This window comes from Procambarus clarkii, chromosome 23, assembly GCF_040958095.1.
Source record: "Procambarus clarkii isolate CNS0578487 chromosome 23, FALCON_Pclarkii_2.0, whole genome shotgun sequence".
Classification (NCBI taxonomy): Eukaryota; Metazoa; Arthropoda; class Malacostraca; order Decapoda; family Cambaridae; genus Procambarus; species Procambarus clarkii.
In genome coordinates this window covers 27,982,937-27,998,169 of record NC_091172.1, presented here as the reverse complement: position 1 = coordinate 27,998,169, position 15,233 = coordinate 27,982,937, and the positions used below count along the sequence as shown (strand labels likewise).

The window sequence follows — 15,233 nt, the reverse complement described above, 5'->3', positions numbered from 1 at the left end:
CGGTGAAGTCCTCACAATATCCGAGATACCACAGTTTTATCGCTAATATTGTGAGGCTGCGGTGTAGGGACTCATGGTTATCATTAGGAGAGCAGATGGACACTGCAGAAATTGGTGTCTGAAGGAAGGGTGGAAAAAAGAACAAGAATTAGAGTAGATATGTAGGCTTTATGTGGTCAACCAAGCACCTCTACAATGAAATACAAATACAGCCAAGTAGTAGTAGTAGTAGTAATAGAATGGAACAGTGATATGACTAACACACCAAGTAGTAGTACACAAGAGTGGTACATTTACAAACACATATAAGAGAAATGTATGCAGGATCAAGTGGTAGTAGATACGGCTGGTACAGGAGGCAGGATAGTGGCTAGTGTTCTAGAGACATGGCCAGGTGACACTAGGAAACTAACTTGGCAACCCTTGGCATATTGACTACAAAATTTAAGCCAACACGTGGCCTCAGGCATTGCCAAAAAAGTATTTAATATATATATATATATACTGTATATAAAATAAAATTTATAAAATAAAAGAAAAAATAATATGGTTATTAAGGAAAAAAATAATCAGGCAAATACCTGAAACTAACTCCTCAAAACACTTCTCAAGATGTCATGATCATGGGTGCATCAATAAAATTCACTCCTAAACAAAGGAACAACTCCAGTACAGCAAAACATGACAACTTGAGAAAAAAAAAAGAAAATGAAATAAAAAAATATATTGCATACACAAGAATATACTGAAAGGATACAAATCAGGGTTAGTGGCCTAGCATGACCCAAACTGACCTAGCATTAATGTTGAGAGAGAGAGAAGAAACAGAGCAGGATTTTCCAGGGGCTGAAAAGATGAGGTACCAGTAGCTCTAAAAATATTAATAGAACAATAGTAGTAGTAAGAGTTTTTCTTTGGAATATATTAAGATTTCCTCCAAAATAAGTAACGGCCTAAGTTTAATGTTGTGAATAGAAAGATTTACAGCAGTAACTTGAGGGCTAGAGAGAGAGACAGGGAGGGAGAAAACAGCAGCAGTAGCAGCAGAGTAGCAGGCGTTAGTGTTATAATCCTGACCATACAATACAGCCTCTAACCTAAACACAAACAATGGGTCAACCAAGATTGATGCACGCCCCTAAAGGTGCAGCCGCTAAGCAACTTGCTAACGGCTCCTAAAGAACACCATCGCACAGACCTCACTTGGAGAGCGGTTTTTTCTGCCCTCCCTACTAGTAGGACATAGTGATATGCAAATCTATCGAAATACATATTTATTACAAAATGATAATGCTTAAACACAGTACCTGGCTCATGTTGCTCAGATCCATCCACATAGACAAATATGGTGTCTGTCGGCCTAATACCATGACAGTCCGTAATGGAACTAGCAATGTCAACACAAAATAGACAGTTTCATATCATCCTGGAATAAGATTGCAGAAAATATGCATGAACACTCATCATTTCCACATTCACAATAAAAACAATTAATTTAAAACCATTTGGATTTCAAGAATACAGATTAATACATGAAGTTATTGTGGGCCTTACTAAAGAAGGTGCAATAGGAGAGTTGGTCTAGCACCCTACCCTTAGCTGTGCCTACCCCTCCCTTTACGAGGCCTGATCTGTACTGGGCTACATACTAATTTGTTCCAGAAAGGTGTTTTTGAAGTGCTGCGTTGCACCTTTGAAATCTCTAAGGGTACACAGTTGTGAGTTTAAGCCCTGACAGCCAGGAGGTGAAGGAGAGGTGGGTCTGGTGAGCGAGCGAGCGAGCACTGACGAGTAAAAAGATGATGCAAAGCTGGTCAAGGCACAACTCAGCTGTCTTTCTGGCGATGGTGATCCCCTCCAGTTTTAATAAGTCCGCTTCCCAGACATGGGATTGCATCTGTTGTTTCAGTAGATGTAATGCGGGAGTGGCACCAGGTTCAAGCCCTACTGCTAGTATTTTTAATCAATATAAATTATAAAGTGGCATTAATTTTGTCAACTATATAACCATACAAGTTTCAAGTTTGTGCAATTAATTAGCCAAAAATTTATCTTGTAATGCAGTTTTCCGGGTTAAACCTGGGGAGCACATCTGAATGATAATCATAGATACAATTGCAAGAGTAGTAAAGTATACAAGTCGGTTACATCGAAGCAGTGGGAAAAGAGAAAATTACACACTTCTAAGAAATATTACAATATTAGAGTAGTAATGTAAAGGTACTTTGTTCCCTCCAAATACAAGTATGAGGCACAAAACTTCTAGGCCTTTTTCTCAAGTGTTTCAGTGAACATTTGAAACAGCTCAGTGGATGTAGTGTCAGCGGCCATTTTGGGAAGTGTGTGCAGGCGGAATACCCTCATTAGTCAAGTGTATCGACTAGGCTATAGCCTCTGTGATGGTCTCCAGAAAAGGGCTGATGGAGGGCAAGATGCCGCCTCAAAAAAGGAAATTAATTAGCATGATACAGTGAGACCCTTGAGTTTAACTTGAGAAAGAGACCATCAGCTAGATTGAATCTTCTAAAATGGAGAAAGTAGATGACGTTCTTTTACTTTCATCATGACATACACGTGATTTAAACAGGAAATACAAGTTCTACACATGTAGATGTAAAAATAGTTGCTTGACTGCACCCGAGGAAGTTGGAGTAGGTCGAATTCATGAATATGAGGACGCAGCAGGTCTAGGCAGAGAGTACAGGGTACAACATTTCCTCACGCTACCACATCAGTAAAGTTCTCTTCACGCTACCACATCAGTAAAGTATGTCCGAGCTGACCAATGACCGACGTGTGCCACACTGTGAATATCACATAGAAAGGCACCACAGTTGTACAAAAATAGTCTCTGAAACTGATATGTGCAAATTAGTGTTTACTAGCCTTCCCAGTGTGGTCCAATTTTACAGTTGATCTGGTGTTACTCATTGATCTTAATAGAGCACACCCTCGCCCAAGCTCCTAATCAGCTTTACAAAAAATACTCCAAACTACACTACTTGGCAAACATGTGCCCAGAATTACGAGTCAGTAACTCACTTCTAGGTCTTTGAGTAATTGTATAGACCTTGTGTACCACACTAGATGCCTAAGAAGTTTTTTCTGGGATTGTCTTGTCGCAAGTTTCAGACAGATGGGACACTAGTGTTGGGTTGTCGGGAGGGGGGCGCAGGGGCAATTATCTTGCTAATTTGAAGCTCTGTAGAAATACTGCTTTATGACATATCTATGAAAGTAAGAAAGGGAAGAGAAAATAAAGGCTTGTCATCCCTACATATGAAAGGTATGTCTGGAATATAAAGGGAGAAAAGGGGAACCCCCTCCCCCCTCCTGGCATGGGGGTGACGGGAAGCAGACAGTTAGCAAGTGATGATGATGGGAATGCTACAGTGCACTGCCTTGCCCTCCAGCAACCAGCTATGAGATACTGCCAACTTCCTGGGTGCATGGCTCAACCTTTGTGCTTCTTGCATTTTTTTTTTAGGTAATTTTTGGATAAATAACAAATAATACTTTGTATATCATCATTAATAAAAGCTAATCAAATTTCCTATCGGCTACATACACTGAACAACAATTAATGAATGCCACGACATGGGGGGGGGAGAGAGCCCACCCACAGACTGGCCAGGTGGCAGAGAGGGGTGGGGGTGGAGCCCGCTCAGGTACAGTCCGCTCACTGCCCCTAGCTAACGTGCTACCTTAGGCAAACCTTGAGTCAACTCGGTCGTCAACAGGTCAGCACAAGGTAAACCTACACTTTCAGTTTCAATATATCTTAGGAATACTTAAGGGCAGCTTGTAGAATATAAATGAATTCTACAAGCAGCTTTGTAAGTAGCCTACACCATGTCACCTATACTCACAGCTACAGCTGCAGTCTCCTGGTTCCCCTCAGCAGGGACCAAATGACCAACTACTGCTTGTTACAACCACAAACTTTCAATCCCACACGCCGCTCAAGGTACAGGAGGACAATAATAATTGGCATCAGCTGTTCCAGTCACTGCTTGTATTAAAACTGGGCACAACAACCACAGCCCCTGTCTGCCTATCCTACAAACATTGGAATCATCGAGCAAATGGTAAAGAAGACTTTTTCAAAGTTGGAATGATCAAGAGAAAAATCCCAGACGGAAGAGTTGATCAAGAAAAGGATTGATATCAGTTTACACTTTGGAGACGTCAAAAATGCAAAAATATATGCTTTCATAACACTGACATTGTGAGATAAATTACCATATTAACACTTCTATAATAGGTCCTCCATTTTGTCCGAAAATATGAATTGTGTGAGAATTTTTTGGCTACTTTTCATTAATAATAATAATTTAGCCTCATCTCTTCTCCCCAAATTTCAATTATTCTTACACAATCTAGCTCTAACATGTATCACTTGCAAAACACTTAAAATAAAAGAGCTACCATGTTTTAAAAAGAATCAATTCTGGCTCATGCTTGCTGAGGTTTAACACTAAGTCCTTGGCAATCTCAGAGAGCACGAGGAACCACTGCGATAATACTAGTACCAGAGGTCTACTCTCACCCTCAACTGGAGCAAGACCACCCCTAATACTGTGTAAACCTTCACCTTACATACAAAAAGACATTCAGGCTGTCCGGCAGAATTTACTTGTAGCAAAATGTACATAGGTATTGGTCACCCAAATACCCAAACCATGTGTGGGTACACAAAATAAAATTAAAACTCCAAATCGAGTTCGATTGGCTAAATTGTTATCTCTTCCTGAATTAGCTCATTTATCATCTCTCTCACTTGTACGTAATTATTTCTAGGTCCTGCCTCCTTACAGTGTAACACATTTGGTTAAGCTAGGTATAATTATATTAATAAAAATGCCATGCCCTTAAGGTAAAAAAGTGCCAGCTCCATCCAGGTTGCCGGCAAGTGGGATAAATTAACCCTGGGATCCAATTTCCTTAGGACTTCGCCTCAGGGTTTACTTGGCCCTGGGATATTTAGTTCCTGCAGTTGTTTGACCCCATGAGTGGTACCCCTCAACCTGCTGTGATGGTTGGGCAGTTTAGATGGTGCTCTTGCTGAAGCTCACACGTAGGTGAGAAGAGTCGCTCAGCTGGAAGTTGTGCATTTTCTGAAAAATAATAGATAATGTAAACAAATTCTATTTGTACTAATATATTCATTACCTAACTTTACCACAGCAAGCAAAGCTGGGCATCACAAAAACATTATAGGTGGTGTTATAATTAACAGGGTACTAGTCTCAGCAAATATTCAATCAAGTTTCTCTCAAGTCATGGTAGTTGCATGTTTAGCAGTTTAAAGGCTAACTACTTTATAATATTGCCTATCATATCAAGAATATGGGATAATTATTCCACCATAATACTAACAATTCAGCATATGTATTACTGCTTCCTTAACCACACTACTTACAATGAGGGCAGCAATGGCTTCCTCTACCGAACCCAGCTGAATCAGTGCCATCTTCCTGTCCTTACTGAAAATAAAAATTATCATCACAACAAACTTAACATTGGCATTATTTTATATCAGTAATCTACAATTATTCAAAAGTAGTTTCCACTTAAAAGTAACAGCAAAGATTAGTTTACATTGTTTAGGCTGAAAAGAATCCAATAACTTACACCTACAATAAATGTAACTGAAATGCTAAAATTTAATTTTCTTTTTATTTTATTTACTTTTTATTTACTAAAATTCTCAGGAAATCATACAATCATACCCAGGAAAGCCTAAATACTGTAAACCCAGAATTGTACACATGTACACTACTCCCAGCCCTAGCATGTGAAAAGGGACAGTGCCTTACATGTGCAAGCTATGAATGTGGGATGGGTATAGCAATAAAGTATTTGAGAGATGTGATATGAAAAAAGAGTATTTAGTCTAGTGAGTGGGTAGGGAGAGTGGAACATTATAAGCAAGAAATATGAAGGGGATTGGGGGGGGGGGGGGGGGGCAGCAAATAAAATGAACCCTCATTCTGCACACCAAGATATTCCCCCATGTTCCAGCCTCACAGACGCTTGGACACTGATTTTTTTACTATACAGTAAATCGATTAATAGACAATGATTCAGAGACGCTAATAGTATTTTAAAAAGATATAAGCTGTAAGAAGAGAGAGCGAGTGAGTGTCTGGGTAAATATTTTATAAAGATAAAATGGATGGCTTTGGGAGGTCTCTGGAATGAATTCCAAATTTTCTCACTTTGAATTTTTTTGTTTAATTTGTATTTTGTGAGGTTTAATGTGATAAAAAATAAAAATCAATAGTATATTATAAACAAAAAAGACAGGAATATTTCTAGAGGTTCACTGCAGTTCAATCATCAAAATATTAGTACAAGGATGAATTCTAGAGAAATATCTGAATGCATTACAAGAATGAACAAAGTTTGAATACAGTGCAGTATCTCAAACCACCCACAACTTACGGGAAGAACTTGAATGCCTTAACAGAAGCTCCTGCATGAGTGAAGGCCTCCTTAATTTGCTCTTCATCAACAGTGGGTGGGATGTTCGACAAATGCAAAGTAGCACTTGGGGGATAGATATTCTGTAAAAACAACCAACATTCACATGCATACTAAATATAAAAAGGTAAGCATATCTAACATTATTTCCAATTAACAGTTAATCGGTTCTTTATCAAACTTCATAAAAATACGTTTAACCTTGACCCATGAGTGCATGATGTGCACTACTGAATGAATGGATATATAATTAAGTAGGCCAACTAAATGATTGCTTTGATCTTGATTCTATGCATAATTCATCAGTAGAGAATAATGTGTGTGAAATTAGTGGAGTAATATCTAAACTAAACATTTAACCTGCTCAGAATAAAGTTTTTCATAATTTTTTTTTTTATTTCATTGGGTATCACTTGCTAAAATCAAAGACAGCTTGCTTTCAAAGTATAATCTTACTTTCACAGGTCATAATGCTAATAATCATTCATCCATTACTAGAAGGTTCAAAGATTTGCCACAAGACAGGTCTCAGAGATAAGAGAAATGAGCTACAAGAACAGGGCATGGCAACAGAAGATCTATAGAAACTAGACAAGTTCACTCTACCCTTAACTTTCCTATTCACCTGTCAATAATCATCCTCTTGTAATCTGGCTTTGCATTACAGAGTATCTCTAAATTACATTTTTATTCCAGTTATTTTTCCAACCAAGAAATTTCATTACACCAGGACCTTTCCTTACTTAATTACTTCAATAAAACCCTTGGGGTTTGGAAATTCCCTTATTCATCACACATGCCAGGTTTTTTAACTAACTAACCTCTTCCACTGCTTGACCATTCACTTATATTTCAATTTCCTTCTCTTTACCATAATTCTGCTGTAATTACCCTAAAACATACCTGATAATTCTTGGAACCTGGCTTCTTGAAGCGGTGGAGAGGAGAGTTACTGTAGTCCTTGGTGAGACCAGCATCTGGTTGTCCTTCCTTTGGAAGCTGCACAGTCTGATGCTTACTCAAAGTCACTCGAATCTGTTTGCCCCAAGTCTTCATCTTGTCCAGATGCGAGATCGCTACAAAGCACGTTACATTAAATAATTAAAAATTTTCACTACAATTTCACTATACTAATGTAGAGTATATTAGTATACAAGTATATACTTCAACTTCAAGTAGATATATATTTGCATCCTTGATAAATTAATAACAATTTCAGTATACAAATACCTTGTATACCAAGATATACAAGGATCTTGTACACTAATCATGAATTTTCTATCAAAATACATCATGGATATTTACATATAAATGTGAGTGCCAAATTCAGTAGTCTCCTAACATCCCACAACCTCAGCTATTTTCACATTGACTAACTAATAATGTGTACTGTACTTTCGTCACTAAATTTCTGAACCGATTTCATATAAAGCACGCTCAAGTCAGTTTATAATATCCATGGTCTGAAAGAGTTCTAAGTACTAAATTTGATTTTTAAGATAAAAAATTCAGAAAGTTGTCTGAACTGTTGTTTAGGTGCATGAAGAATCGGGCTGCTTTTGTCTTCCCTCTCTCCTGTGTTCCACCCTTGCCTCTTAACTGTACTAGGCATCCAGTTTTACCTTCAAACTTATTTAGTATAGGGGAACTAATTTTATTTATAAATTGAACTTTCAAGGCATGTGGATCCTAATAATTATTTAATACAATTTAATTTATAATTTAAATTCAATACAATTTAACATTAAATTGTTCCGGATATTCAAGGAACAAAAGTATCAAGTATAATGAATTGATCACCTTTATAACTTAATTACCTTCATTGGTAATTACCTAATAATAATTTGGTAATACTTATAATTTTACCCAATTATATTATATCCTACCACAGCCCAAAAACCAGTTATTGCTTTTAACATTATAAGCCCACTACCTGCATGTTTTCACATGTTGTCATTCATGCTCATGAAGCTATGAATCCAAGCAGCTTTCATGACTTAAGATTCAAGCAGTGTGATCACATTATTTCTAGTCCTTCATTCTAGTATGGTTTGGATATGCTCTTTATCATATGCTTCACAAAGTGGGGATTCCATGCTGACACTGAATACTCAAAAGACTAGTTCGACTGTTCCGAATGATTCTCTTCTATTGTTAGTCGGGTGTTATATCCATTACCAGACCATTTTTTTTTTTCAGATTTTTCAAGCAGTCTATTGTCCCAGTTCATTACATTTGATAATGCTTGACTAGCTATCTCTACAGGGCAGATCAGCCATACTTGTTTATCACTCTCCTTTGTTTCATTGTCCATACCATAGAAAAAAAATGATTGTCTTCTTTTATTAGCCTCTGTATTTTATATAATTAAAGTTAAAATTTTAACCAAAATTTTCCAAGGCTAACAAATCTTTTTTTTTTTACCTTGGATAAAAATAAATTTCAACAAGTTCTCTTAAATAATTGTAAAGCCTAAATGTACTGTGTAAAAATTTCACACAAGTTTTAAAAACTAAGGGCTCACATAACATCCTACCAAATGGTGGTGTGAATTTTATTGCCAAAGTTAAAGTCACAAATTCTCAACAACATCCAATAACTCATTTTGTAAATTCTTTCCAACAATACACATTTAGTTACGCCATGTATATTGTGTTAAAAGACAAAAGGTGGGAAATCAAAAATACTGCATTTGCTCAGCACCATGAATGTTTTCACTTTGGCAGATGCCAATGACCAGAGCCTGATCCACCATCAATAACCACCTCCAAACTAGCCAACCAACTGGTCGTATTCTTATATTCTAAGTAAGTAAAACTGGAGTTTAATTGCAATTTTGAGCAGGGCCCAATTTTTTTTTATATCTATCAGGTCAGTGGTTCCCAACCTTCTGTTTCATTCCCACTCATCCAACCGCTTTCTCACCTGTGGTTCTTAGCAAACTAATGGGAGCGAGCTAGCAGAATTGACAGCAGCCCTGCTGTGACAAATTCATACATTAAAAGGACAAGCACTATAGTGTTATTCTCAGTTGAATTGCCACCTAAAGGAGACACAAGAGGTACCTATTTTGTTAACAATACAATACAATATTAATTCCTAAGAGACCTTGGGGTCCACAGACTTCCAGTTGGGAACCACTGATGTAAGCGATGTCTGGAACGTATTCCTATTTTTACAATATACAGTACTGTACTCGTAAGATCGAGTTACTTTTCTCATACAAGTGTTTTGAAAACCAAAAGTATGCTAAATTAAATTTAGCACAAATGTTGAATAATAATTTTTACGGAAATAAATTTACTTGTACACATGTACTAACCAAGTTGGGTTTGATGTGGTTCAGACATCTGTACCAGGGCATTGTCCTTCTTGTTGAAGAGAATCTTGACACGCTGAACATCTCCATACACTCCTGCAAAATATAGCATCAAGGGGGAAGGGGTCACTTACTATGTTCTTGAAGAAACAGCAGCAGAAGCCATCCATAGTACATCAATGTTGTAACTGTCTGCCTGCTTTTTAACAGCCTTTCACTGCACGAGAAATCTACTATAAAGTCAGAAGATACCACTTCAAGAAGCAAAAATTTAACCAATGAAACTAGTAGGAAAAACAATTACTACCGAAATGGTATCTCTTGATCAAGATTGCAAAGAGTACAACATACTGTAAACCTGTTCCTTTTCTTGGTTTGAAAGTTATTAAATGCAGCTTTAAATAGGTAACTATAAATGGTGTGCCCTCCATGAACTGCAGTTCGTTGCTCTGATATCCTGTGTTAATTTAGAAAATAAGACTGCAACCCAAACCCATCAGAGTAGCAAACCAGTGGAGCAGTCAGGCAGTATAAACACAAACACTACTATATACACATAAAAAAGTTCTGGTTATTAGAAGCAATATTTATCACAATGTGACTTGGGAATGAGAGAAGAAAATGAAAAAACAAGCCTGTAAACACAAATGCTACTGAAGATTAAATTAGTGACAGTGCATTATCTTTTTCAAGGTATCAGGGAGGGATACATATTTACAGATTTTCACACGCTGCATGCATTAAAAAGGAACTTAAGAGAATCAAATATTATTGACTGAAATTGAAATTAATAAAAATTATAACCACTGATTATGAAATTTAAACTTTAAAACACTAATGTGCTACCATTTAAAATGATGTATGAAAATAAAACAAAATTAATGCTATGAGGATGCATTATAAATGTGGATGGAGTAAAAGTTTTAGCAGATAATATTTTGATTTGAATAATAATAGGAGATTGGATTCTATACTCTATGCTATAAAAAAGTAACAAGTGTACAACACACAAGGGTGCTGCACGTGCAATGACTGAGTGACGTACCGAAGAGGGTAAAGAGAGCGTCAGGCGTGACCATCTACAGTAGAGGAGAGTCGCGAAGGAGAGGCCAGTCCAGCAAGAAAGATGGAGTCCAGGGGGCACCACAGCAAGAGAACATAAAACACATCACGTTAGACACGACCCTCGGGTTCTGGCCATTGGTTGTGGGCTAATGTAAAGGGGCAGGGGAAGGGGGAGCAGTAGTGCTACTGGCCTGGTGCTTGCACTATCATCATTTGCATCACCACTGTCGCCAACACTACATCACACTGCACAACTCCCGAGACTGCTGGACAGTCTCTCCATTCTAGTGGCCAGGAATCACATCCATTCTCTACAACTTTAGAAGAATACACTAAACAGCACTAGGACAACCCCAACACTTGTCTCTGCCATAGGGGCATACTTGCATAAATAGTGTGAGCAGTTGGAGTTTCAGCATTAGTGTTGGCAGCATGGAGGGAGGATGGAGTGTCTATAGTGTGGCAACAGACCAGCAGGAGGCACTCTCTGGTACCAAGATCACACCTAATAACAGCTTGGCAAAGATAGGCAGCACATTTATGATTTACTATATACTGTATATGAAGTGGCTGCATATTATATATATATATATATTATATATATATACATATATATATACATATATATATATACATATATATATATACATATATATATATACATATATATATATACATATATATATACATATATATATACATGTATATATATATATAAATATTAGATACATAGAAAAACAGCATTAGTAAGTGAATGCTGAATATAAACAAATCTTGATCCAGAGAATGTTTATTAAAAATAAAAAAATAAACAACTCCTGGGTAATGTATAACCAAGTTACTTGAGTTACAAATATGGAAGCAATTGTTCCCTTCATTAATTAGTCAGATATAACAAACGGGGCCCTAGAAACCCAGTTATACATACACCAGGATTTAATCATCCGTTAAAAGTTGCATGTAGCTCAAATATATTATGTAAGCTGGGAAGTAGTATTTTACATGAGGTTTTATCTATGAAGATGAAGTGTATCCTAGAGGTTTTAAACATAAATGCTGGGTGATAATGCTTTATAATTTATTTGGCATAGAAAAATGGATATGCCACTTCTGTACAAAAAAAAGGGTAGTAATGAAGATCTTGGACTGGCTAGAAACACAAGACTATAACGACTGACTAGTGGCTCAGCAAACACGGCCTTTCACAAGGTATAAGTAGTTATCAGTGGGCAGACCCATGCTTGAATCACTCACGAGTGTGCTAGCATTGAAAATTAACAGGATAAATAAGAGCTGCACATGCTTGCAATGCCAGAAAATTCTTGGAACAAACTGGGTTCAAAGGTTTAAACTATAATAAAGACTCCAGTGCAGCACTCTCGAACTGCTGTAGTATCCAAGCAGAGGTCATGCAGCTGTTGAAGAGTGTCAACAGGGTTGGGTAGTGTGTGCAGCTGCACACACTGCAATATTCTCATCCATTTAAGCCCTTCAATAATATACAAGTGCATGTGCTCTGATACTATGTGAACACAGACTGGGATAGCACACTATAGCTTATTGAAATATTTAATAGACGAGGTACAATTTTATGCATACTACAGAAAGCTACACTAATTCTGGTAATTTCAAGAATTACCTACATAGGCTACTAGAAGCCTCTTGATAGAAGCTAAATCTTGAGAACCATAATACTAATACTCTGCTTGGCATTGTATACTCTAATTTGCTTTAAAAAGGCATCATGAATTTGTATCCGTTATAACTAAAGCCTGAGCATGCCAAAACACTATAAAATAAAATAAAATTGCCATTTGACTTTTGTAGCGAGAAAAAAAATCGCTTGTACAGTATTTGGTAAGTATTAATAGCAGGAAGTAAATCTGCATGGCTGATGTAAGCAAAGCCAAAACAGAAATAGCCCAAGATGCAAAATATTTTAACTGACCTCTTCATTCAAGTTGGACACCAGAAGAACACAGTTGGGCGAGGGTTGGCCTGGCAGACGAATACCAGCAGCACCAAGTGCAGCAGCTGTGGGCGTTACGCCTGCCAAAGGCATACCTGTGAATGGCATGCCTGGAACACATTAAAAATTATGTTAATACACTTCTAAAATTGCTAGTTTTAGTGTCAGTGTAGCAAACTCCAGTTAAGTTCATCAATGTTCTTGCAACATCACAGGTACTCTAAATTCTTTAAATATAAATAACAATTAGATTAGTCATATGGTATTTCCATAAGTCTAGAAAAATGACGAAATTACTGCTCGGATTATTATGTACAAGGCAAAGTTCTACAAGGATTAAAAAATTTCAAAGCTATTGCAAAGATACTTTAATGAATTCAACGTTCCTTTTTCAAAAATTAACTGGTGCATAGTACTAAGGACAAGGAAAGGATGTAAAAACCAGGATCAATAGTCCTGTAAAGGAAGTAAGAAAAGAGTCTCTTAATAAATTTAAAGGCTCGAAAAGAAAGTTAGAGGATCCCGGTTTTTCACCCTAATGTCAAAGCATAGCAGGTGCGCGCCGTCACATTTAACCTACCTGTTGGAGTAGCATTCTCGCCAGTACGGTTCGGTAAGTTCAGATTAGGAGCTGAAAGAGAAGAAACTGAAACAGAGATAGTACACAGTGAGAGCCCAAGTCAGGTCAGGTCAGTTTAGGACATGCTAAACACGGGAACAGCTGGCTATCACGTTTGTGGCTATGATGATGACAAGGGCTCAGCATTAGAAACAGTACGGCAGCAGTCCAAGGTAAGAAAGATAAAACATGTGGTGTTGAAGATGAAGACTCAACGACACCAAGGAGAGGTGGCAGTGGAAAGCAACAAGATGACCAGGAGTGACCCCAGACAGGTCCAGGAGTGACCCGATAATATCCGGATCTTGGTCAGGGTGGAGTGAACGCAGGTCTAGTGGGCTAGAATGAGAAAAAGCTTTCGGGAGGGGGAAATACAGTGGGGACTTCTTGATTGTATGTACATGAAAATTTTTAAAATTCTTTGAAAACCGGGATAAAAGGTTAAAAAAAAAATTTAGAGAACAGGATAAGGAAGTAAGTGTTTACCAAGACTACAGGAGGACAAAGGTCTTAATAAGTATTCAGGAAAAAATTAAAAGCTGGGAAACTTGCAGGTGAGTATGAGAGAGAAATACCCTTCCATCAGACCCCAATATCATTTGATTATTATAATGGCATATGCAACTTTTAGGTAAAGTACATAAGATGTTTATACACCATTAAATAAAACAAACAATATTGAATCCTAAATAAAATTGAAATTATACTTAATGTGATTACACTGTATATTAATCAATCAGGTTTCTCAAGCTGAATTAATAAAACAGAATACAGTACATTATATGGTTCAGAGATATTTATGCACAATATAGTTATAAATTGACTACTCCTATTCAACATTTCTTAATTCTGGAATTCTACATTAAAATAAAACTATAAATAAAAATGATGGATTCCTACAGCATCAGTCTGTAGCTATTAGCACCATACAGTATCTGTAATAATTAATCTCAATAATAATAAAAAATAATAAATAATAAGAATAAAGAACACTGGGCACACAAACTTCAATCCCACCTTTGAAGCAAAGTATATATATATATAATAAAAAAAAATTAAAATTAAAATTGAGCCTAAATTTTGAATCGCCCTTAACAAAACTACTGCATGATTGACACTGGCTTTACAGAGTACTATATCTGGACCCAATAGACCCAGAAGATGATAAAGTTTGTGAAGGTGAAGCTTAATCTGAGATGGAACTAACATTTGTAGTAGACAAAACTGTAATCAAAATTTCACTTAATATCACTTACAAACACAATCTGATTAAAGCCAGTCTCATTGCATCCATCATTACACAAATGTCATTTTGACTTTACACACAACAATCATTTGCTAAAGCAAGGCCAAGTAAATTATGCATGCCTTTACATATTTATACAGTACGTTAAATTTAAAATTAATTTTCAACTTGTAAATCATTAATTTACACAAATGTATATAGTATATGTATATGCAAATGCCAAAACACACTGACAATATAAGTTGTCATTACCACTTGGTACGGCCAACTAGACTGTCAATATGGTTGCTCTTGGCCTTGCTACATATATTGATAATATTAGTAATAACAGAAAAGCAAATGGTACCACCCACCACCCACCACAGTAGATTCCCCCTTACACCTCTCACTACTTCGACCTGCTGCTTCACCCTTTCACATGATAATTAAAATATTTTGCATCAATGTACAGTAATTATTTCAGCAGATAAATGATTATATATATATATATATATAAAAAAAACTTTATTCACAAAATCAGAAGTTGATT

The 15,233-nt window shown here is 36.7% G+C and overlaps 1 protein-coding gene across 30 annotated transcripts in view; it reads right to left on the bottom strand.

Annotated features, from left to right (window-relative positions):
• Positions 1-1,259: 1,259 nt before the first annotated feature.
• The window catches only part of heph (polypyrimidine tract-binding protein 1 heph), a 378,342-nt gene continuing 364,368 nt past the window's right edge, over positions 1,260-15,233 (bottom strand). For 14 of the 30 annotated variants that reach the window (XM_069330008.1, XM_069330018.1, XM_069330024.1 and 11 more), the window contains 8 exons: positions 13,420-13,485; positions 12,819-12,949; positions 10,851-10,884; positions 9,809-9,901; positions 7,390-7,562; positions 6,448-6,569; positions 5,423-5,486; positions 1,260-5,117 (listed from right to left, as the gene is read on the bottom strand). In XM_069330008.1, the coding sequence (XP_069186109.1) occupies positions 5,049-5,117; positions 5,423-5,486; positions 6,448-6,569; positions 7,390-7,562; positions 9,809-9,901; positions 10,851-10,884; positions 12,819-12,949; positions 13,420-13,485 (752 nt within the window). In that variant the 3' untranslated portion in view covers positions 1,260-5,048. The remainder of the gene's footprint in view (positions 5,118-5,422; positions 5,487-6,447; positions 6,570-7,389; positions 7,563-9,808; positions 9,902-10,850; positions 10,885-12,818; positions 12,950-13,419; positions 13,486-15,233) is intronic. The other 16 variants (XM_069330031.1, XM_069330025.1, XM_069330026.1 and 13 more) reach the window with 3 other exon arrangements.